Source organism: Moschus berezovskii, chromosome 3, assembly GCF_049115385.1.
Source record: "Moschus berezovskii isolate FMDL1 chromosome 3, NW_MosBer_1.0, whole genome shotgun sequence".
In the NCBI taxonomy this organism is placed as follows: Eukaryota; Metazoa; Chordata; class Mammalia; order Artiodactyla; family Moschidae; genus Moschus; species Moschus berezovskii.
The window spans coordinates 57,337,394-57,362,789 of NC_142462.1; the positions used below are offsets into that span (position 1 = coordinate 57,337,394).

Sequence of the window (25,396 nt, forward strand, 5' to 3'; positions counted from 1 at the left end):
GTATGGCTCTGGGAAGATACACTTATTGTGGTCTCCGTGATGACTCTCATGATCTCTTTTTAGTTTCACGGATTATCATGCAGCATTAGAGGGAAATTTCAATCTTTGTTTCTTACCTGGATATTTACCACCTTTGTTTCTTCTGATGAAGCAAACAATCAGCAAAATTAAGATCAGGAGAGCGACAGCACACATTAGCCCAATGAACCAGCCCTGAGTTGCTATATCCACTTGCCGGCTTGCCATCGCTGGAAAACAAGTCAATGGTGTCAGTGCCAATGGGTTAAGGAGCAGGTGAAAAGTGTTGTAGCTTCTTGCAGCAAAAAACTGCCATGTACAAATGAGCTTTTCTATATTTTACATGTGGCCCCACATTGGAATCTGCCAGTTACCAATCAGGAGTTACATAAATATTCAACTGGTGAAAAATCTTCAACAATTAAGAAAATTCAAATAGAGAAATCTGACTACTAACACATTCAATGCTAACAAACACTGCTGAGCGAGCATTGCATTCAGTTTCTATATATTTTCAACAGAAACATAGTTCCAAACCAATTAAAATATTTATTGTTTACAGGATAAGTTGTATGTACAATGATAAGAATAGAAGATCATTTTAAACAGAACAGAATGCATACATCTAATGGAGTATTTTTCTTTCAAAGGAACCACTTTCAGAGGCTAAAATATCATTGCAATAATGTTGCCATTTTCCCCAAATGTTTTAGAAACTGTTGAAAAGAAAACTTCCCACACATGAAACCTGTCCACATAAGATAACCAACCTTATTCCTTTATATAACATCTTGATTTGTACACAAAATATTCCTTAGATTTATTTTTCATCTCATCTGCCAGAGTTCTGAAGGCTCTGGGGAAATTTCTCAAAAATCTTATTTACCATAAAAGGATCAACATGTAATATTCAATATCACTCAGGATCCAATCCAAAAACTATTAGGTCTATCTTTATCAGTGGTATTACTGGAGTAAGTGGCCAGTTTAGAGAGAATAATACTCAGTCACATGTATACATATTAAGTCTTCATCTATTCTGAGTCAAATAATGTGAAGCCCTTTATTCAACCAACCACAGTACGCAAATCTCCTAAGAGAAACACAGAATAATTAGCATTTCCAGCATTGTTTAAAAGTGCCAATCAAATGGGACAAAGTGCAGCATCAATGGCTATTCCGAAAAGCCCTTGAGAATTTGTTTCAAGACACTGGTATAAAATTTTTTAAAAGCTTGATTTTTTTTCCTCTTTTTACCTGAATCAAGGTAAAGGGTTTTCCCCTTTTTATTGGGAAGAATGCCTGTATATCATTCTTTTAATTTGATTGAATTTCTTCTGAATCTATTCACATGGTTGGGTTAGGTGGATGTGATTGCTGGATGCAGAAAGAAGCATGGTGACAAGCATCCCGGGCTACTGTATGTTGCAAAAACAGCACCTTGTTGCCGTTTTTCTCCACTCAAAGAATAGGGAGAAAAATGAAATGCTTAAAATAAAGTGTGAAGAGGAATGTGAAAAATTATGTGGATGTGTGTTGAAGAAATAAAATGAGAAATGAAATATTCTTTGGAATATGAATCAAATTGCCGGTAGCTGGTCCCAGTAGCCTCTTGGGCCTGACTGGCTGGAGGGCTTTGAGTTGTATCATCACTAGATGCAGCTGAAGCAGGAGTATGGGCAGGGCTCCCCTTCTGTACACAGACCATAACCCTCACTGGGAGATGAAGATGAGGACAATGATAACGAGAACGAACATCCTGAAGCTCACTCTACTAGGCACTGCGCTGAGGGCAAAATCTCATTCAGTCTTCACAAGAATCCTTTGAGGCAGGCACGAGGAATAAACTCAGGCTCAGAAGGGTAAAGACCTTATCTGAGAGTCAGAGCTTCACCCAAGACTGTGGACTCCAAAGAACATTGTACCAGCCACTGCACACTACCGCTATAATGCACCGGTGTCCAGGCCTCAACTCTGCAGAAGTCTTTACAAAGAATAAAATGTTGTAGGGACTTGTATCTTTTAAATATTTTAAAAGTCCATCATTATACACACTCTGGCAACATAGTTCTGTCAGTTTACACGTGGTCTCTGATTGAGTACATTTTATTCAAAGCTGAACCAAATATTAACTGATGTAAGTCTATGGAGCTTGAAGTTAGAGAGTCCTTGTTTTTAATATGCTTAATGCTATACAGTCCTGTAAAGCCTGTAAAGTTCTGTAAAGTCCTATCTGCATTTACATTTTTCATCTAATTGTGTGCAACTGATGAGGGCAAAATGCAAGAAGATACTGAAGTATCAGCACAGACATTGTCTTAGGAAGATACTGACTATCAAAACTGAACTGCCAATTGGTGGTTTGTGGCTACACAGCTATGCACAAAGTGAGTTTTGCCCCTATGTCTAAAGAAAGAAAGAATGTCTCACTACACCATTTATTTAAGACTGGGCAGACACAGGGTGTTAAGAGGTGCATGTGTATGTATGCTCACACACACATTCAAGTGTACCCAAAGTTGACACAAAAGTTATGTAAGTGAAAAGAGCTTCTATTGATTTCCCATCCACATAAAAAGGAATATGAAGTCCAGAATGACTATAAGAGACTTTAAAAGTTCCAGGACATTCCAAAATCATCTTAACTACAAATGCACATATTACTACAGTCCAAGTCATGGCCACCACTGTATATCTCTCTCACACACACACATACGCACACACATACACAATGAAGGCTGTGAGGTTTTTTTCTTCTTGAATAAGAGTTAGCAGGATTGGGTAGGCGGAGAAGGCAATGGCAAGCCACTCTAGTACTATTGCCTAGAAAATCCCATGGATGGAGGAGCCTGGTAGGCTGCAGTCCGTGGGGTCGCTAAGGGTCGGACACGACTGAGCGACTTCACTTTCACACATTGGAGAAGGAAATGGAAACCCACTCCAGTGTTCTTGCCTGGAGAATCCCAGGGATGGGGGAGCCTGGTGGGCTTCCGTCTATGGGGTCACACAGAGTCGGACACAACTGAAGTGACGCAGCAGCAGCAGGATTGGGTAGGAGAGCAACAGAGGATTGTTCCTTCATTTAAAACTTTTACAGTAAAAATCTATTCATGTATTAGTTGCATAAACCATATAGCAATACATTAAACAAATAGATAGACCTAAAGAATTGATGCTTTTGAACTGTGGTGCTGGAGAAGACTCTTGAGAGTCCCTTGGACCGCTAGGAGATCCAACCAGTCCATTCTAAAGGAGATCAATCCTGGGTGTTCATTGGAAGGACTGATGCTAAAGCTGAAACTCCAATACTTTGGCCACCTCATGCAACGAGTTGACTCACTGGAAAAGACTCTGATGCTGGGAGGGATTGGGGTGGGAGGAGACGGGGACGACAGAGAATGAGATGGCTGGATGGCATCACCGACTCGATGGACACAAGTTTGAGTGAACTCTGGGAGTTGGTGATGGACAGGGAGGCCTGGCGTGCTGTGATTCATGGGGTCGCAAAGAGTCAGACACGGCTGAGCAACTGAACTGAACTGAACTGAACTGAAAGAATATGAAAACAGAAAAGAAACCAGAGACATGAAATTGATTTTGTCTCCTAGAAGTTAGTCTTAACAACAGTCTTCTCTATCACCTTGCTTGTTGTCTCATGTTTAACCTGTGTTCTGTGGGAGTAGGTCTTTAGGAAAATGTCCTTGAGTACTTAGGATCATAAAATAAACATGGAAGGCGACAGACTCAGACTTAGGAAACAAACTTATGGATATCAAAGGGGAAAGATGGGAGGAGGGATAGATTGGGAGTTTAGAATTCATATATATACACTATTATATTTAAAACAAATAACCAATAAAGACCTACTGCATAGCCCAGGGAACTCTGCTCAACATTCTGTAATAACCTAACTGGAAAAAGAATAGATACATGTATATGTACAACTGAATCATTTTGTTGTACACCTGAAACTAAAACAACATTGTTAATCAACTATACTCCAATATAAAATAAAATTAAAAAAATTTTTTTAAAACAGGGAAGAAAAAGAGTGAGATATATGGCTATTTTGGAAAAATCCATTATGTATAAAAGTGACCTATTGAAGAGTTAAAATAGTTAGAAATGTTTAAAAACGGAAAAAAATACTTTGGTCAAAGTTTGGAGGCAGTTGACAAAAAAAAAAAAAACTAAAAAACAGAACCCACTGGGGGAAAAAAAAACAAACTGTTGGGCCCAGTAAAATTCAATCTGTTTTAAATCTTTTGTGAAAGGAGAGAAGAGACTCAGTGATTGGGGGGAAGAGGTGAGGAAAGCAAGAAAAGGAGGTAGGAGTCTTAACAAATGTGCAGGTAAGAAGCACAACAGCAGGATATCATCTCTAGTCTTGTTTTTCAGTGTGTGCCATAGGAGAAAATTATGAAATAGACCTTAGGGACTTCCCTAGTGGCCAAGTGATTAATATTTCACTTTCCAATGCAGGAGGGTACAGGTTCGATCCCTGGTGGGGGAGCTAAGATCCCACATGCCTTATGGCCAAAAAACCAAAACATAAAACAGAAGTAATATGGTAACGAACTCAATAAAGACTTAATAAAAATGGTTCGTATCAGAAAAATCATAAAAGAAATAGATCTTAAAAAACCAGTATCAAAGAAAGAGACGGTGTCATGCTAAGAAGAGTCACGAAACAAGTGCAGGTGAAAGTTGAGTCTAGGTTTCTAAAATGAACAGAACTCAGAGAGAGAAGCAACTCATTCATATGGAGAATTAAAAATTCAGCCAGCATGCTATGTTTCCATGCCAGGCACTAGCATGCGCACCTTGAAATCTAGCTGGAGGAGTGAGAATCAAGAGTAGCAGAAGATCATGAACCCTACAGTTCATCCCACAGCCCTACAGGATAGACAGAGAAACTAGGAGGACCAGGAAGCTGGATTAACAGCATCTGACATCCCAGAGCAAATATGTTAAGTAACAGACTGGTTCCGAATAGAAAAAGGAGTACGTCAAGGTTGTATATTGTCACCCTGCTTATTTAACTTATATGCAGAGTACATCATGAGGAACGCTGGGCTGGAAGAAGCACAAGCTGGAATCAAGATTGCTGGGAGAAATATCAATAACCTCAGATATGCAGATGACACCACCCTTATGGCAGAAAGTGAAGAGGAACTCAAAAGCCTCTTGATGAAAGTGAAAGAGGAGAGTGAAAAGGTTGGCTTGAAGCTCAACATTCAGAAAACAAAGATCATGGCATCTGGTCCCATCACTTCATGGGAAATAGATGGGGAAACAGTGGAAACCGTGTCAGACTTTATTTTTTGGGCTCCAAAATCACTGCAGATGCTGATTGCAGCCATGAAATTAAAAGATGCTTACTCCTTGGAAGGAAAGTTATGACCAACCTAGATAGTATATTAAAAAGCAGAGACATTACTTTGCCAACAAAGGTCCGTCTAGTTAAGGTTATGGTTTTTCCCGTGGTCATGTATGGATGTGAGAGTTGGACTGTGAAGAAGGCTGATCACCAAAGAATTGATGCTTTTGAACTGTGGTGTTGGAGAAGACTCTTGAGAGTCCCTTGGACTGCAAGGAGATCCAACCAGTCCATTCTAAAGGAGATCAATCCTGGGTGTTCATTGGAAGGACTGATGCTAAAGCTGAAGTTCCAATACTTTGGCCACCTCATGCAATGAGTTGACTCACTGGAAAAGACTCTGATGCTGGGAGGGATTGGGGGCAGGAGGAGAAGGGGACGACAGAGAATTAGATGGCTGGATGGCATCACCGACTCGATGGACATGAGTTTGGGTGAACTCCGGGAGTTGGTGATGGACAGGGAGGCCTGGCGTGCTGGACAGGAATGGTTTCTCTTAATAGTTACATTTACATGTCAAAGGTGACAATAGCTGGTTGTGGCCTTATCCTATTCTCCATTGCTAACACGCAAGAATGGCCCACCCCTGAGCGCTCATCTTCAAACTTACTTGCCAGCTGCTGCCATTATTGTAGGTATAACCACATCAAAGACAAAATTGCTTTCTAACGGGTTCAGTTTGCTCTCTGTCCTAGAAAACGACCAAAAGACAAAAATACCACAACTTGATTTTGTGAATGGAATCTAATTCTAGCTAGATCTGCAAAGTAGGAGTACACTGGGACCATGAAGGATCCAGAATAGATGGAAAGACGTTCCAAGAGCTGAACAGAATGGTCATTTTTGCTGCTGTTGTTTTTGCTTATTTGTTGGCCATGTGGGATCTTAGTTCCCTGACCAGGGATCAAACCAGTGCCCCCTGCACTGGAAGGCAAAAATCTTAACCATTGGACTGCCAGGGAAGTCCCTAAAGTGGTCACTTTGCAGACAACCTGGTCCCTTTGGGATGTGGGCCTCTGTGGCCTTGAATGGTGGGTGTAGAGAGAGCTTATTCTCGGTGTTGAAAATATGAGCTCTCCCGCGTTCCAGCTGTGTGGTACGGCAGGCCCTTCACCTCTCCTTACTGTTTGTTGACAGGGGGTGGAAGTGGGTAATAACAGTCTCCTTCACAAGATTGTTGTAAGGACTGAATGAGAAAAGCCAAGAAAACCATTCATCTAGTAGAGATTAGCACTGAATAAATACTAATATTAGGGCTGTTACTATTATTAGCATCCTAACTCTATATGGACAGAATAGATAATTGAGCTTTTAGTATTTTGAAAGTAAAAGTTCTCAGTAATAAAAATCACCTTGTCCTGCTGGCTGTGAATGGCGATTCCTCTTTTAATACAGAATTTTCCTAGAACTCTGTACACTTATGGATATGAAGGTACAAAGAACAGAATGACAGAAAAATATTTTTCCTTAAGCATTATGATTTTAGCATATGAATATTTTCATAAGGTATTTTAATACTACATTTATTTAATATGTTCTTAAATATTACCTATGGTTTTTCTTTTTTTCAAACCACTCATGTTCTATTCTAAATTAGAAGAAATGATTTTAAAAATCATAAAGCTTGGGTAAGGAAAGACACACAAAAAATACATTTTTTTCCTATGGGTTCTACAGGAAATGCAACATTTCCCCAAGAATGCATGAAATGAGTGAATATAACATGATTTTATGAATCATAAAATGAACACATAACACACAACCCTTTAAATTGAAGCAAATAGGGATTATTTTCCATCTTATGAGGAAATACGGATATTTTTACACCTTACGAGAACATTTTTCTTTATTTTAGAGACTTTAATGTCCTGGTGTATTTTGATAATATTCACCTAACTAAAATATATACAAGCAGCCAAATAAGGTATGATAATGAAGTATATGAATTTAATAAGTTTTTGTTCTACACCAGTTTAATATTCTTCACATCAGTTGTCACACAAACTGCAGGGTTCGGTTGGATTACAGTCCATTTTGACATTAAGAATTGTGACTTTATCAATGAGCTGTTTCAGCTCTAAAGCATTTCAAAAATTCTGTTCTAACTCTGAGGGAAAGTTGAGACATATAAATGATGTGAAAAATTGAGTCACCTAAATCATGTAGGTTAAGAATCATATTTACCTCTGGTTTTGTAATGGTTTTGGGAAAAATGTGATTAGAAGGTGATTTGCTCAATTCTGTAATTCATTTGATATAAAGAGCCAAAGACAATTAAAAACCCAACTCGCCACCCAACTGGGCGCCACAGAAGGACATTCTCAGCCCTACCCACAATATGGCTCCATCAGCCTCCCGTCTCCAGCTGGAGCACTGGGTGGCTTCACTGCTGACTGGGAGCCAGAACTGGTGTGGTGTGCACCTCACCTGGGCCTGTCTCAAACACATCCTCTGAACTCACAAAACCAGAGTCCCCCTCAGCACCAACTCGGACTTTGTATGCTGTTCCTGGCATTAGACCCTTTAACCCAAAGAAGCTCCGAGAACCATTTACAATTTCTCTCCTCCATTCTTCTTTGCCTATGGAAATTTTGCAAAAACAACACATTTGAATGTTTTAAGGGAACGGAAGTCATTTAATGCTTCAAGAAAGAAAAACACACGTTATAGGCAAAAGACAAAATCTAAGGTGCTTCAGTTTATCATTTTAGATGATATAAGTTGAGTTGTGACAAATAAATCAATGAACAGCTACATGACAATGTCCTCAAAGAAAAATCAACTGGATATCAGATGACATTTTAACTGCATATATACCCACTGGATTAAATCTTTTTAATGCAAAGGAAACTTCTGGATCTGTACCTTGCCTTGTGAAATTACTTTCTCTAACGATATTTATGAAAAGAACCGTAATACATTAAACAGCTTGATCCAACTATGGAAAGAACTGTTTTTTTTTTTTTTGATTCACAAGACAAATCTTTCAGTAAACTTAAATGCCTTCAAATTTACCCAAGTTATAGATTCAACCTTTCTCAAGTACTGGTATTTCTAAACTCATAGGTTTTTGTTTTTAATATTTATTTGCACAATAAGGGCCTAAACAGAAAGTTGGACTATATTCAACATTTTGTCACAAACATTCACTGGCCACCCAGTTCATTAAGCGCAGAGCACTGTATTAAGGAGGAGGACTGGAGTCTCATACACTCTGAAAATTAAAGTTGCCCCATCTCCTAGTAGATGTGGCCAGGATATAAGTAGAGAACCTGACCTGGGAATACATTAAACACAGAAATAAAATTATTTTTTATTACTCTTATTTACAAGTCATGGGTAAAGAGTTTTAAGTACCACAATCTAAAAATAACAAATGCAATGGAACTTATGTCCCTTGTATTTCATAACATGAACCAACGAGACTCCTAGTTATATATAAAATATAAAGGTTGATGGTTCACTCTAGTTTTTTCACATACATTGGATTCATTTACTTAGATCAAGTTATTTTTCCGGATGATCCATAGTACATCCTGAAGATGTCCTCAATCTCTTCAAATATAGCCCCCCAATTAAAACCCAGGTAATGAAATCATTTCTTACTGCCAGCTACACCATATTCAACATAAAAGTTCACAAGCTCTGGTCCCTCATATTCCCAACTGATATTGGCTGAGGTCTCAGCAGCGGCAGTAGTAAGCTTGCTGATCCTGGGGTATACTGCTTAAAATAAATATACAATAGAAAAATAAAACAGATAGACAGACAAGTCAAATTGCAAAATCAAACACACACACAATGTAAAATAAGTTTAAGTACTCTGAAACTGTTCAAGTCAAATGAAATTGATTGTTAACAGGGTTCATTTCTACTTCACTTTAGAAAGGTTTTCATTTCTTAAGTTACAGCATTAAGAAATAAATGAGAAATCAGAAATAATGACACACACATATTAAAATGTATGAGTTCTATGATGTGGGTCCTGAACAGTATAAACTGTTGTCCACAAGGAGCAGTCCGAGAACGTCAGAGTCTCCATGTACTGATATACAGTGGGGATGGGGTGCTGAACAATGCTAGGGGCAAGGTCACAGTGTATGAGACTGCAAGGTCAAACCCAACACTAGTGGCTGCTTTTCCATGCTACTTATCATCTCAGTGCAGGTCTTTAATGAATTGGTGTTTAGATAAGAAAAAGAGTAGTGGCTTCTGATGTGTTTTGAGTCACAAATTTCCTTAAGAATCTGCCTCTGGGAAATTCAGGGACCCCAGGTGAGAAACATCTGCCCTGGAGAAGGTTGGATAGTTAGGGTACACTGAAAAAGAAGCGGCAAAGAAAACGCTCAATAATAAATATCAGAAGTGAAGAAACAAGAAATAAAATGAATAAGAACTATTTCACTTGACACAGTCCAGAGAACGAGACAATCTTATTTGACTATTGTTTGTTACATACCACGTTCTGAGAAAATCATAGTGTAATCTAAACTAAGGCCACCTGATGCGAAGAACTGACTTCTTGGAAAAGACCCTGCTGCTAGGAAAGATTGGAAGCAGGAGGAGAAGGGGACGACAGAGGATGAGATGGTTGGATGGCATCACCGAATCAATGGACATGAGTTTGAATAAGCTCCGGGAGTTGGTGATGGACAGGGAAGCCTGGCATGCTGCAGTCCATGGGGTCCCACAACTGAGTGACTGAACTAAACTGAACTGAATCTAAACAGCTTCCTGAAACATCAGATTATGGAACCTACATGATCTACATGCTTGCCACCTAGTTAAGATGACATCTATAGTCATTAAAAGATGTTATTTGGCTACCTGAGCCTGATGATTCTATCAGCCTTACCACAATGGCCTACAGTAAAAATGACATAGTTATAGCTATATTAACTTGGGTAGTTAAGCAGTGATAAATCAAATTATTATCCCAGGGGAAATACCCTAAGACAGTAAACCAGAAAACTGGAATGGGTTTATTCAGCCTCTGAAATGAAATTCCAAATTATGTTATGTAATTTAGAAGCCAAAGCCCTCTACTGAAATAAATTCAATGAAATAGCATTTCTTAGAATTATAAAGAGAAGTATATTAAACAAATTCAATAATGCATTTTTGACCTCTGAGATCTAATTCACCATCACATATATATTGCATGCCCCTCTGTGCTAAGGATGGGGGACAGCAGAAAGCAAAACTGATTATGGAATTACATAGGGTCCTTCTGTGAACCTAACTGATTTTAGTTGTCCAAGGTTTTCCTCTTAAACGAATAGTAATAAAAATATGATCAATCAGCAGAGACACAGTTAAAACATTTCCTGTATGTAAAGCATCCGTGGCAAAGAATCCAGGCAAAACAAGAATTTTCCTCAAAAAATTTTGGAATCACGGAACTGAGGAATGTAGTCTTGGTGTAATTATGGAAGATGTTCAAGGCAGAACCATACCTTCCAACAGAAGAGCAATTTGCTTCTTCTTTTTTTGCTGATTCTTAAAGATACCCAGAGAAGACAGTACAATTTCCTAAGGTTATCCTGTTGGGCCCTTCTCATCACAGAGAATTCTAACCCTCCTTGCTTTTAATCCCCAGTCATGCACTTACTGAACCAATATTCTCGAGCACCTATGTTGCTGGTGGGATGTGCTAGTGTCATTTCTCCTCTGGGCTTTATCTAGTCTGTATCTTATCCCTCTTCCTACTGTGAGTCATTCTCTGCAGAGACCACCAGCAGAGTTAACTAAGCTTTAACTTTCAAAACTACATCTCTGATTCTGTCACATCCCTGTTTCAGATGTGGATGGCTTACTTCTGCCCACAGGTGGACTGCTGTGTTTAACCCAAATATCCTGCGGGTTTTTAAACCCCATGACTTTGTTTATGCCCCCTCCCAATAATTTATACAACCCACCTTCCTGATTCATCTGCCAAAATTCCATCTGTCCTTCAAAGCCCAGTTCAACATTACTTTCCTTGGGAAGTTTTTTCTGATCCTGTTTGGCAAAATAAATGGTTCACTCCTCTAAGATCTGATAATGTTTGTTCCAGTCCCATCTATTTTCACTCTTTTTTTTTACTGTGTTATCTTACCTGCTAGATTATAGGCATACCAAAGGCAGAATCGGCCTTACTGTCCAACACACAGTGCCTTAAAAAGGGCCTTTTATGGGCCAGATAGACATGAGCTGTTGAACTGACTGAACCTTCTCTATAGTTGGGGATTTGGAGTGGGAAGAGGGGTTGTTCCTTTGTTTTTGGTTTGGTTTGGTCCAGGCCAAGTAAAGTTGTGCTCTTTAAACTTGCTTTTGACTCACTGGCCTTGTTTCTGGACCTGATCAGTAGCTGTGGGACTGACTCTGGTATACCGATCAAGTGAGAGTCTGACCACAGAGGATTCGTCACCAGTCCCTTAGTCAGAGCTCTCCTCTGCTCTGTCCTGTTTGACCACGGTCAGCTTCTAATACAGCCAAGAACTAGGTTCAGTTCTTGACTTGCCAGTCAGTTTTTCCCTATTCCTTTGTCCGAACTGGTCACCTCACACAAATGCTCTGATGCCCGCTCCCAAGGTGAGAAAGTAGGTAATAATTCATAGATAAAGCAGTGTCTATCCATCAGCAGTACTGGGACCGTAAGTCAAATCCATTATTCATGTGTTTTCAGTTCATTTCTACAGATGCCTTCACTGGTCTACTTCCCCAGAGACCCTGAAACTATTGAAAGGGACATAGAAATTGAACAAAGGCAGCCAAATGACTACAATTTCTTACACAGTATTGAGAGTTTTGACCAAAGACCAAAAGAAGTGACTCCTGAAGACCTCAAGAGTACAAGAGTACCTATTTCCATGCTCAAACTCAGAAGAGTGGTAAGAAACAGGGTTAGCCTAGAGTAACACACCTAACTGAATTCTCTTGGTTTCTAATTCACGACTGTGATAATCATTTTGTAATTCTATATTTGAAAGCTTGGTTTTCATGAACATCTCTTAAAATCTGTAAGAAAATTTAAAAGTGTAAATTTCAAATCTGTCTTAATGAAGAAGGAAAACAGAGAACAGAATTCATTCCTAGAATGAAAAAAGAAATATTTTAAGGAAGGAAAGCCCAGGGAAACAAATTATTCTTCAGCACTTTAAAGTCTCATCATGGTTAAATATCATCACTTTATGTAACCAATGTTTAATTACCACTATACTATGAAATGAAACAATATAGAAAATAACACTAGATTTGGCTTTTTAAAAAAATTTTTAGCACCATAATCTTATCTGAGTTCTACCCGATTTCAACACTGGGTGCTTCAGTAACCTTATGAGACTCTATTTTTGCTCATCTCTATAATAAGAAGTAATTCAGAATTCAATTTAGTAACATCAAATGGTAAAACCTCAACTAATTTAATTAAGATTTCTTTTAGTTCATCTTAATTCATTAAAATCAGTGGGTGATATTTTTTCCACTGGCATGGATGTCCTTTTCCAATATGACAAGTCAGTGGAAAATGCAGACAACCCTGCCACAGCTCAATTATTCAGCTACTGCCTCTAGGCAGAGACCAGTGACAGGCTGCTGCACAGGGAAAGAGGCCAGGCTTTCTCTGGAATGGTCCCATGAAAGGGTCTAAGGGGAGCCCAGCAGCAAATTATTGTAAAGCAACCAAGGATTCTAATGGACATTTAACCATCCCCGGAAAAACGCACACATAAAAAAGAGAGGCTGCCATCCTTATATGATCTTGTGAAAATTTTGAATTTTTACAACTTTGTTCTTTGGAGTCTAAAAACACCTATAAAACATTAATAAGTTGATTGAAAATAGCTACAGTTGTTATTCCATCATTCTGAAATCTAGCTGATCTATATTTTATAATTTACCAAGACTCAGAGTACAAGATTTGTAAGAAAAGAGAAGATCAGATCAGGTCTAAGCTCCTAATATTTGAACAATTTAGGGCAAAGTGCTTATTTATTTTGGTCGACTTGTTCTTCATTCCTATTTGTACTTATTTGGTCCGTCAAAGTCCAAGAAAATCCCTGGCCAGGGGTGTTCTCTATGGGTACAGTGCCCAGTGAGGCACGGAGGTCTCTACCACTTGCTAAAAAGCCGACTAGATCTGCCAAGAGTCAAAGACTGAGGGAATCTGTGGGTGGAAGAAACACTACAATTCATTCAAGCACCATTCTCCCAACCAATCTTCCTCACCGAGAGATCTGTGAGCAATAAAGGAGAAGAAAAGTAATTCCCTGTGATTGCTGGTGCCCCAGAGAAGGGAGACTTGAGCAGTGTGGTGAAGACAGAAATGAGGAGGCACAGCTGAGGAGAGCATGTGGGCTGCTTAACTGTGCTCAGAGGGGACCTGCTGGGGAGGCTTTCAGTCCTGGGCCAGGTGGAGTACAGCGAAGTCAAAATTCCAAGTGGACAGTGCAGTGTGATGCCAGCAACGTGTACACTGAGTTTAGGAGGACGGCTAAATCGGATTAGAACGGGAAGCTCAGTTGATCTGATTTCTTACTGCCTACTTTCATCACAGGGCTAGTATTTCTGAGCCCTTCATAGACAGCACGGTCATCATGAGGGGCTGTGATAAAGCCACGGTTTGGGTCATGTCTGATCCAGCCACAATCCTTAGCAATAAAAGCCCAAAATAGGATTTGGACCTGGGATAAGTCTTGAGAAAAGGTGAATTCCATGTGTGGCTTTCTCTTTGTAAAAAAGGCTAGACATGAATTTTAAAGTCAAGATCTTGCAGGATCTTATCTTTCTGTTGGTGTTTCAGAGCTTATTTTATTTTCACTTTTAATCCATGCTGCACTTCCCCATGGTTAACATGGTAAATTTCACACATGTAGAAAGTCATGCAGATGAATTATTTTACCTTTGCCTGCACCTACATCAGGTGGGAGAATACCAGCTTTCACGAAGGGAAACAGAAACAGGACACTATATAGTTAGCATGTAAAGCTACTTATAAACACTTCTTAAAATGCTAAAGCATGCAAGAAGTATCAGATACAGGGGACAAAGGTATGCTGGTGTTCCCAAACTTACCAGTAATCAAATCCCCACATTACTTAAAGTGCTTTATTCATACTTGCCTATTATGTAAGATGCTTAGGAGATTTCAAACCAAATTTCAATCTCTAATGCTATGGAAGATAATCAAATAAATAACCCTTAAGCAGTTCTATAATTTAGAGGCATGCAAAATCTTTTACTTTTTTTTTTTTATCATTTTCACTGAATCTAAAGTTTTTCAAAATCATTTTTAAAAGTATGAAAGGAAGAGTTCCTTCCTTTCCTAAATACTTTAATGGGGCTCTTTTGCTTTCTCTGTACCAGATGGCATAGTAAACTACGAAGTCCCATGCTCAAACATAAAAGTAAATGCATTATTTAATAACTGTTTTGATTTCCTTGCCAGAAAACCTAAATCAGTATGTAGACTAGCAAATTTTTTCTGATGAATCTAGACCACAACCAGAATCACGTGTATTTATTTGTGTATAGGTCTGCATGTCTGTGTGTGCCTGAATGTGTGTTATACATATATGTACATATATGTGTGTGTATGTCTATATGCAAAGTTGTAGGCTGGAAAAAAACATTGTCTTGAACTGTGAATTCAAGTGTGGCAAAATGTTGTAATTTCCTACTCTCACCTCAGTATTTTGATACACATTTAAAAGGGACTTAAAAAACAAACATCAAATCATTATTCCAGTATGATTTAAATCATTCTTTATATATATTTCCAAAAAGTTACTAATACAAGTTTGTATTAGTTGGGTAACATGGATACTTCCATGGTAAGAAGGAAAGAAAAAACATAATGATTTTGTCTCATGATACGTCTAATTACAAGGATTTTATACATACCCAGCTTACCTTCATCCACAGTTGTTATTGCTTCTTCTGTTATTTGACTTCCTGATCCTGCTGCTGTTTGCGCATAGAAATAAAACTTATACCGAGTGCTGAAATTTAAATTTTTTAAAGTCCAGCGGGTCTTGTTGGCAGGAATTTTCAGATCTACCAGAGGGCCTAATTCATGTGTGCTATTAACTGTCAACAAGAACATAAACAAAACAAAGTAATAAAGTAAATGAACAAACCAAACAAAACAAACACATTGACAGAGAACAAAGCAATGGTTACCAGAAGGGAAGGTGTGTCAGGAGAAGGGGAAATGGGTAAGAGAGTCAACTGTGTGGTGACGGATAGAAGCTGAACTTCTAGTGGTGTATACAGAAGTTGTAGTGTATACAGAGATCAAAACAGTATTGTACACATGAAACTTACATAATGTTGTAAACCAATGTTACCCCCACTAAAAACAAACAAAGTCATTCCCCATTCACTGCTGTAGGAACACTATCATAAATAAATGCATCAACCCAAAATGTTAAACCCAGATTACACTGATTTGTGTAACTTTACTCATTCTTTGTCCGACATAATTGATAACCTTACCTAGTCCTATAAATGGGAGATTGGGATTGACATACACAAACTACTATATATAAAATAGATAACTAATAAGGACCTACTGTGTAGCACAGGGAACTCTTCTCAATACCCTTATACTGGCCTATGTGGGAAAAGAATCTAAAAAATGAGAGGATATAAGTACATATATATATGTGTGTGTTTGTGTGTGTGTATATATATATAAAAACTGAATTGTTCTTAGCTGTACACCTGAAATTAACACAACACTGTAACACAATAAAGATTACAAAAAAGAGAATGATCTCAAGATTCACCCTGTGATTACAATACAAATGCATCTATGTAAGTATATATGTACATACATAGACAGGTATTTAATTTTGCTTTTGCAAGCCTTTTAAATATAAAAAATAAACTATGGGATTAACCATTTAAAAATTCCTATAACATGGTGCAACAAGGGGAAATAAAGTCTCCACTGGCTTCTAAGCTGGGAGAATTTTATAGCTGAATCTCAATAGCATTTATCTCTGTTTTTGCAGATGGAGTCATGTGTTCTTAAACAACCCCTAAGCTTGTCTTCAGGGGCCTTGTGCCAAATGTACCCCTTTCTTCCCATTTTCTGGTTCTCCATAATGCCTACGTATGTAACGACAGTACCCACCTAAACCCCATGCTCAAGGTCTGTATTATTCTACAGATCATTTATATTCAAAAGCATATATATCATTTTTCTTTAAAAAGTATGATTTGAAGTTCCTTCTAGAATAACAGTTGAAAGTATATATATATATATATTCTACAGCTGTAAGGAAACAACTAGTTTGTATTTTAAGATAACCGTTAAGATCTTTTCCTTCTTAAGCCATCTTCCCCAGTTTCTTTCTCCCCATAACTTACTTGGCTGATATTTTAAGGTATACTCTGTCAAAATGCCATTCGGGTGGCTTGGTGGCTCCCATTCCAAAGTGAGAGAATCTAGTGTTGGATTAACAATCTTCAAAGAGGACGGAGCACTGGGGACTTTAAATGAGAAGTATAGTCAACACCAAGTTTTTTGAATGTTTCAAACTGCATTAAAGTGACATATTTCACCAGATCTATACCACGCATCAAAATTTTTATAACTCATTCTTATTCATGATTCAGCTGAAAATATGTTAATAGAAACCTGTTCTGCCTCACCATTTCCATCTAAAGTCATTAAAACCATTCTCTCCAAATACATAAGGACTTTGCCTTTATACGGACCCAAACTAACGTTCAAACTAATATTGTTGTTTTTTTTTTAAAGAGACAGTACTTGTTTGTTTCTTGAATGGTGTCTTAATAAAAGCAAACTAGTAACTGAGCAGAACTAGTAATCTAACCAGACCAGCAAGTAGAAGCAACTGCATTCTGGGCCATGAAGGACTGTTTTCGCCAACAAACCAGGAGTCTGCTAACAGTCAGAACATGCTGCGTGCTAGGCTCTGGGCCTGAGCCAGCCTGTCCAGGTGCAGAGGAGCTCTTATCCCAAGACCCGACAGATGCCCAGCATCTCATGGTGATGGACAACAGCCCAGGTGCTGGCAAACCCCTGGCTCTGGGGAAGGCCTGCAGGGAGTCAGGATCTCTGTGGCAGAGGCTGGCAGATTACCAGAGGAAACATGCCTGGTCTTCTTTTATCCCCTTCCTCATGAGGATGAGGGGTGATGGCAGTCCTCCTTCATAGATCGTTACCTTCTCTACCCAACCTACCACGCTCCCTAGACCCTCCTGTCATTACAGCCAGAAACCAGGGAGTCAACTGGAATTTCTCCCTCTGCCTCATCTTTACCATCTCTGGAACATGAAATTCTGCCACATCTACCCTGGTAGCCTCAACTATATCCCTTCCCTCCTCGCCTCTCAGCTGCTGTCCCCTTCAGGCCCTCAGTGGCCTTTGACTGAGCCTAGCAGAGTTCCGGCATATAATTCCAGGTTTTCTCACATCACCCCTTTGAGAATCTGACACCTATAAACTCTCCCCTGAAAAATACATATCCCTTGTACATAACACTAGGGGGCTCATGGAGCTCCTTAAATACCCATCCATCAACCTCTTAAGAGACTACAGTTCCAGGTTAAGAGCTCCTGGTTTGAGGGTTAATGTCCACAGCATTTAAGATCAGCCATCATACTGGTCCTCCCAAACTGACCTTCCTCTCTTTTCTCACCATTCTCGGCTGTCCAACTGATGATTCCCTGAAGAGCCATGCTGCTTCCTACCTTTGTGTCTTGGACATACTACTTCCTCTCTTGTCTGTCCTTGAACCTCCTGGCCCTCTTTTCTATGGCACCATCCCCTGAGCTATCTAAAGAACCAGTGTAAGGTCTCACCAGTGAAAGCCTCTAGTGGAAGGAGCCCTGACCTCCAAGGAGCAATGAGATTGAGGACGAGGCATTGCCATGAGATGGGAATTGGGACACAGGTGACTCTCAGAGGCTGCTGGGCAGCTGCCAACACCATGAGCCCTTCAACCAGAAGTCAGGACAGAGTCTGTCTATAAATCGCTTTTATCTGTGTCTGGGTATATGTTTGAAAAAAAAATTACTAATTAAAAAAGATACGTGCACCCCAATGTTCACAGCAGCATTATTTACAACTGCTAAGATATGGAAGCAACCTAAGTGTCCATCAACAGATCAACGGATAAAGAAGATATGGTATATATATACAAGGGAATACTACTCAGCTATAAGAAGAATGATATAACGCCATTTGCAGCAACATGGAGGAACTTGGAGAGTATTAAACTAAACGAAGTAAGTCAGACAGAGAAAGAGAACTACTATATGATACCACTTTTATGTGGAATCTAAAAAATACAGCAAACTAGTGAATTTAATAAAAAAGAAGCAGACTCACACATATAGAGAGCAGACTAGTGGTTATCAGTTAGGAGTGGTGGGGGGAGGAAGAATACAGAGGTAGGGCAGTAAGAGGTACAAATTTTTAGGCATAAAAATAAGCTTCATGAATACATTTACAACATGGGGAATATAGCCAATATTTTATAACTATAAATGGAGCATTACCTTTAAAATTGTGAACCACTATACTGTATATCTATAACTTACATAATATTTGTATTGCAACTATGCTTCACCAGGCTCCCAGGTGACTGTGCCCAGACTCCTCCAGCCCCAGCTCCTACATCAGTGTGTTTGGTTCTCCCCCCTCCCTCCCCCTGTCATGGCCTGCACTTGGAGTGACTCTTCCCAACACATTCTGTCAAGACCTCCAACCTTCGGGGACTTCCCTGGTGGTCCGGTGGTCAAGACTCCATGCTTCCAACGCAGGGAGCACAGGTTCACCTCTGGTTGGGGAATTAAGATCCCACATGCTGTGTTAGCATAAATTCTGAAGCTACACTGAGAAAAAAGTAAACTAGATCTAGAGGATTCTTTTCCTTTCCAGATGTTTTTCTCAGGCACATTTAGTTCTCATGCTTTTTGGCTAAGGTAGTTGAGGTTTAAAGAAGTTATATAATGTGCTTCAGGTCAGAACGTTAATGATCCAGGTCAGCATCAAATTAGCAAGGTTCTACAAGGCATTGTAATAAGATGGGAGCATTGTACATCTCATTGTAATGAGATGCTTCCATATCTTAGCAATTGTAAATAATGCTGCTGTGAATATTGGGGTGCACATATCTTTTTTAATTAGTATTTTTTTTCAAACATATACCCAGACATGGATACAAGCAGTTTACAGACAAACCCTGTCCTGACTTCTGGTTGTAGGGCTCATGGTGTTGGCAGCTGCCCAGCAGCCTCTCAGACTCACCTGAGTGTCCCAACTCCCATCTCATTACAATGCCTTGCAGAACCTTGCATAGGTGTCCGTCAACAGATAAGTGGATCGAGAAGCTGTGGTACATATATACAATGGAATACTACTCAGCCATAAAAAATGGAATTTTGCCATTTGCAGCAACATGGATGGACTTGCAGGGTATTATGTTAAGTCAGATAGAGAAAGATTTTTGGCAGTATGACTAAGTGTGGAGAAAAATGTTAAGTTGAGAGAAAGGTGGTTTTGGGGAAGCCCGTGAAGCCTTATCCACACCCTTAGGCCATAGATGAGCTGACACTTTGCCAGCTCTGTGTGTGCTGTGTTCATCTATGGGACAAATCACGTTTGACTTCCAGAATATACCTTACTTTGGGGCCTTTCTGTTATCCAAAGCTCTCAAGATGTGCCATATTCTCCTAGGATCTCAGAAATACATCCACCCTACCTCCTTCCGGAGTATTGAAGACCTTGTCAGGGCTGGCTGGGCCCTCTCCTTTCCCATTGACCACACGGACATTCAGTGTGTAGTGGCTAAAGGGCTCCAGCCCAGGCAACATGCCGTGAGTCTTGCTGCCCTGGAAAGTAAGGATCTTCTTTTCAATATGGCGTCTGTTTCTTGTCAATGAACTCTGTGCTTTCCAGTAGTAAATCTGAAACAGCAAGAAGAAAAGTCAGGGATAGACAAGGGAATCAATGAAATCTTCATGATCACAAAATTAAGGCTTTATGTTTTCCCCCAGAAAGTTCCCTGGGTACATTTTAGACTAGTGGACAGATATTGATCTTGACGCAAGTGAGTAGGACCCCACAGGTAGTGAGAGAAATTAAATTAAGAATATTTGATGAAGCTGGACTATGCTATTTTGTTAGAGGAGTCTAAGTGAAATAAACTAAAGAAATGAAACAGCATGAGACCCATAGAGAAAGATTTACGTGTCATTTCCTTATATAAAATATTCTAAAAGTAAAAATCATTGTTGTTGTTTAGTTGCTAAGTTGTGTCTGACTCTTTTACGACCCCGTGAAAAAAATTAAAGATTCAGTTCAGTTTAGTTCAGTCGCTCAGTCATGTCCGACTCTTTGCGACCCCATGAATCACAGCACGCCAGGCCTCCCTGTCCATCACCAACTCCCGGAGTTCACTCAAACTCATGTCCATCGAGTCGGTGCCCAATATTTACAAACTTTTGCAGACTTAATACAACTTCAAGTACAATATATCATTTAGTTTAATCCTAAAACCCACAGCGAAGGTGTCACAACTTTTATTATGACCACTCCTACAATACAGATGAGCCCCTGGGCTATCAAGAGGCAGGAAGACCCTCGACGAAGTCTATGGCTTTCTCACTAAACCAAACTGCATTGCTTAAGTAAAAGTACTTATTTTTTGGCATTAAATTGCAGACACAGATCTTGAAGAGATTAAGTATTGATTAACTTTGGATAAAAATGCAGAATTGCTATCTATTAAGTCTTCTTAAATTCTCTTAGGAGTTTAAAAGCACTTTCAAAAGAAATCAACGTATCTACAGAATCTGGCCAAATTGAACGTGATGCAGTGCAAAAACTGGCCTCTAGATGTCAGGGTTTAACAAATCAAAGCAGTGAATTCTTGGTCATTAGGAAAGTTCTTTGACCATCTGTCAATCAAAAATATGAATCAATCTTTCTACGCTTCCCAAGAACAAAGAAAACTGATGTTTATAAGAATGACCTAGTTGGGACTACATGATCTTGAACTACAAGCTAAATTATTAACAACAAAAGTCTACATTGCTTTCGGGATAATTTTGTTTGTTCAACACATGCAGTCACTATTGCTTTAAAGCTAGGTGCATTTCATTACACTGTAGCTTTCTGAACAATAGTTTTTCCCATTTCATGCATTCGTTAACTGTTGAGTTGGCAGACTGTTAGATTATACGTGGGATAAGTGGAGAAAGTACTTTTCTTTCACTTTGTGAACAGTGAGATTTTGATCTGACTCTAGCTAGGATGCTGTAGAAGTGTCTTGCCCGATGAACTCTCAGGGCTTCCTCCAGCCAAGAAAAGTGAATCTGGCATTGCCTTTCACTTAGGTGGGCAGGTTCTAAGAAAGGAACAAGAAAAGTGTCTTTCACTTGCCCGATAACCCTGCAGGTGTCCTCGGATACTTTTCAGAGGTACAGGGTCCCAATGCACCTCAGCTAAGGTGCTGTTTACCACGCTGACATGCACATTCCCGGGAGCCACCATTGGCACTGGGGAAGATGAGAAAGAGGGGTTAGAAGTATCAATGTCATTTTGAATTTCATGCAAAAATGTCACTGTCTCATAATTTTTACTTGACACATGCCCCAACTGTATTCTATGAATTATCAAGGAGGAGAGTAATTTTTCATTTTTGCTATCTGTTCATTTGACTTTGTACGAATAACATATCTTTTTTAAAAGTAGTAACTTTTAACATTCTGAACTGATTTTCTCTATAAGTAGACTGTTTAAATGCAGAAATGTTGAGCAAAATAACTGCTGCCTCCCTCCCCAATCTAAGTACCTCTGGACATGGCCTTGACTTGCACCTTGGTAATCTGTTTTGCTGGGGGAAAATATACACAAAATAGCATCAGACACTTACGGTCTTCTCCAGAATGTCCCGTGACCACAGCTGGCTCTGGGGCGAACCCTGCATCGTTCAGGGCCTGAACTTTGATCAGGTACGGAACAAAGGTTGGGGTGCCCGAGACAATGTATTTGGATACATTTGCCACAACCACAGACGTCCATTCATCATCGCCATCCTTCTGGCGCCAGCTAACTTTGTACTGAAGGCCTGGCCCATTAGATTCAAAACCATTCAAGGGCTGCAAGAAAAGCCAGATAATCAGAGCTTATAAAACAGATTGACGGCACCATCTTAGACTGGAATGGCAAGTTCAATTCCCAGACTTAAGGACAGCGAGCACTGAGACAGTAAAATATAAGCTGTGAACAATTTTCTCCAGGAAACTTCTTGTCTTTTTTCCACATGTGAAGAGATTCATAGCTTGTTTGGGATCAACACTTCAAAGGTAGTCAATTTCTATCTTGAAGTAGTAAAAACCACCCAACCTCTCAAACTCTGGCTTCACAGTTATGGATGAGTGACATAAAACTTTTCAGATATATAATTTCCTTTATGTATTTCTGCTTGTGTGACAGTACATCAGTCTCTATTTTACTTGGAGACTGAAACTTGTGAACTACTGCTTTATTAAAAAAAGAAAAAGATACTGGCTTATTCTGTTTTGTTTCTCCATACATGTACATGCTGCTGCTGTTGCTGCTAAGTCACTTCAGTCGTGTCCGACTCTGTGTGACCCCATAGATGGAAGCCCACCAGACTCCCCCTTCCCTGGGATTCTCCAGTGTACAAGTATACACAAATGTGTATGCATCTAAGTATGGCCCTGTATGAGTCTACCTAAAGTAAGTTTTAAAAAACCACAAGTAAATATATATTAATTTTTCAAGTCCAGAAAATACACACAGGCCAAAAAGAAAATAGAAGTTGACTACTGGTACGTGTCTTCTAGATGGTTCTTTATGATGACGATAATTCTAGTCAGCATTTATTGAGCATGTATATGTGTTAGGCACCGTCCTACATGCTTGCTATACATTAACTCCTTTAATCTTATGAAGTTGGTTCATTGCTATTCCCATCACATAGATACATGATGGAGATGTTAAGTGTTACACAGTTAGTAAGTGGCAAAGCTGGGAGTTGCATCCATTAATTTTGGCTCCAAGGATCAAGCTTTTAACTACTACACTACAAATAAATAAAGAGTCCCCAAAATGGATGAAAGGGGATTTTTAATATGGACATTATTTAAAAACAACTTTCTGGGATGGGGGAGGGGAAGGAGGCACATGAGACAGGGGATATATGTATAACTACGGCTGATTCGGGGAGAAGGCAATGGCAAGCCACTCCAGTACTCTTGCCTGGAACACCCCATGGATGGAGGAGCCTGGTGGGCTGCAGTCTGTGGGGTCGCTAAGGGTCGGACACGACTGAGCAACTTCACTTTTCACTTTCACACATTGGAGAAGGAAATGGCAACCCACTCCAGTGTTCTTGCCTGGAGAATCCCAGGGACAGCGGAGCCTGGTCGGCTGCCGTCTATGGGGTCACACAGAGTCGGACACGACTGGGGTGACTTGGCAGGCAGCACGGCTGATTCGAGTTGTTATATGACAGAAACCAACACAACATCGTAAAGAAATTTTCCTCCAATTAAAAAATAAATTAAAAAACAACTTTTCTTTCCACTCTAAATATACCGAGGAAAATTGAAGATTTCAGACATAGCTCACCTTCCATGTAATCACCAAGTTATCTGGCTCTGATCCCAGCCCTTCCACAGCTGTGGGATTTTTATCAGGTTCTAGAAGTCAAGCAGCCATACACTCGTAAGCTTTGATCTTTTGCAAACAGTGGAAAACTTTTCTATTTTATTTCATATCACAGAGGTCCTGCTTTACCTGCAGCTTTAGTCAAATACTGCTCAGATGCCTCGCTGGGCAAACTCCTCCCCAGGTTGTTTTCAGCCATCACTCGGAAGGAATAGTTGACATAGGGTGACAGCTTCAGCTGGGCTGTGGTCTGTGTTCCAGGAACTTCAGTTTGGTGGTGCCACAGCCCTGGCTCATGCATTGCATCTTCGTATTCAATGATGAATTCTGGCCATACCACATACATGCAACAAACCCAAGACATGAACTCATTCACCCAACGGTAGGTTACTAGGATAATGAACAGGATAATCTAACAAGAGCAGCCAAACATAAGTTATCTCACTTTCAAGAAAAAATCATTAGGATATTTTGACTTAAGAGTCCTATTATTGTCCTCAACACTTAAGCAGATCCAATAATGTTTGGTATTCTTTCTTCAGCATGTTGAGTTAAAATTATTTAGAGGTGACCCACATATTTCTAGGAAAGTTTAAACAATGAAAAAATGACTGATTTTTTTTCCCCACAACAGGAGAAGTTAAATTAAATACAAGAAGATACCATTTCCCACTACATGGACTGGCAACAATCAAGTGTTTAACATACTTTGTGGACTTGGACATAGGGAAATGAGCATTCTTATACTTTGTGGGAAGCATGAATTGGTACACCTTCAATGGAGCACAATTTAGAATATCTAACAATATTTAACTCAGATAACCTTTGATTGAGAAACTGTGCTTCCAGCAATTTATTTTGAATAAATGCGCTCATGCACATGTTAAAAAATACATGAAAAGGAATCCACATGGCAGCATTGTTTGCAAGTGAAACAACCTAATTGCAAACAAATTAAATGTTCATCAGTAGAACACTGATTAAATAAATTATGATGCCTCCACACAATGGAATATTCTGCAGCTGTAAAAAATGAATAGGGCTGCTCCACATGTACTAAAACAGAATGATTTCTAAAATATATTGTTAAGTGAAACCAAGAGGGTTTAGAACATGATCCAGGGTGTGCTGGATACTATAGTTGTATAAACATAAAAAGACTTACTATGACATACACATATACACATGTGCTTGAACGGACATGTGTTACTTCTCAGAGGACACAAACTAATACTGGTGTCACCGGAAGAACTGAGAATCAGGGGTGGGAGGAAGACTTACTTTTTAATGGATACCTTCTCTCCTGTCTCTATTAAAATTTTGTGGTATGTGTATTTTAT

General features: G+C 39.4%; 1 protein-coding gene across 5 annotated transcripts in view; it reads right to left on the reverse strand.

The window, feature by feature from the left end:
• The window catches only part of NRCAM (neuronal cell adhesion molecule), a 340,964-nt gene that overhangs the window by 17,218 nt on the left and 298,350 nt on the right, over nt 1–25,396 (reverse strand). For 2 of the 5 annotated variants that reach the window (XM_055420789.2, XM_055420787.2), the window contains 9 exons: nt 24,186–24,383; nt 24,018–24,088; nt 22,294–22,519; nt 21,801–21,916; nt 20,119–20,323; nt 16,754–16,876; nt 15,290–15,466; nt 14,280–14,315; nt 117–248 (listed from right to left, as the gene is read on the reverse strand). In XM_055420789.2, coding sequence (XP_055276764.2) covers nt 117–248; nt 14,280–14,315; nt 15,290–15,466; nt 16,754–16,876; nt 20,119–20,323; nt 21,801–21,916; nt 22,294–22,519; nt 24,018–24,088; nt 24,186–24,383 — 1,284 coding nt within the window. Of the gene's footprint in view, nt 1–116; nt 249–7,825; nt 7,979–9,004; nt 9,125–12,300; nt 12,307–14,279; nt 14,316–15,289; nt 15,467–16,753; nt 16,877–20,118; nt 20,324–21,800; nt 21,917–22,293; nt 22,520–24,017; nt 24,089–24,185; nt 24,384–25,396 lie in introns of all 5 variants that reach the window. The other 3 variants (XM_055420793.2, XM_055420791.2, XM_088834349.1) reach the window with 2 other exon arrangements.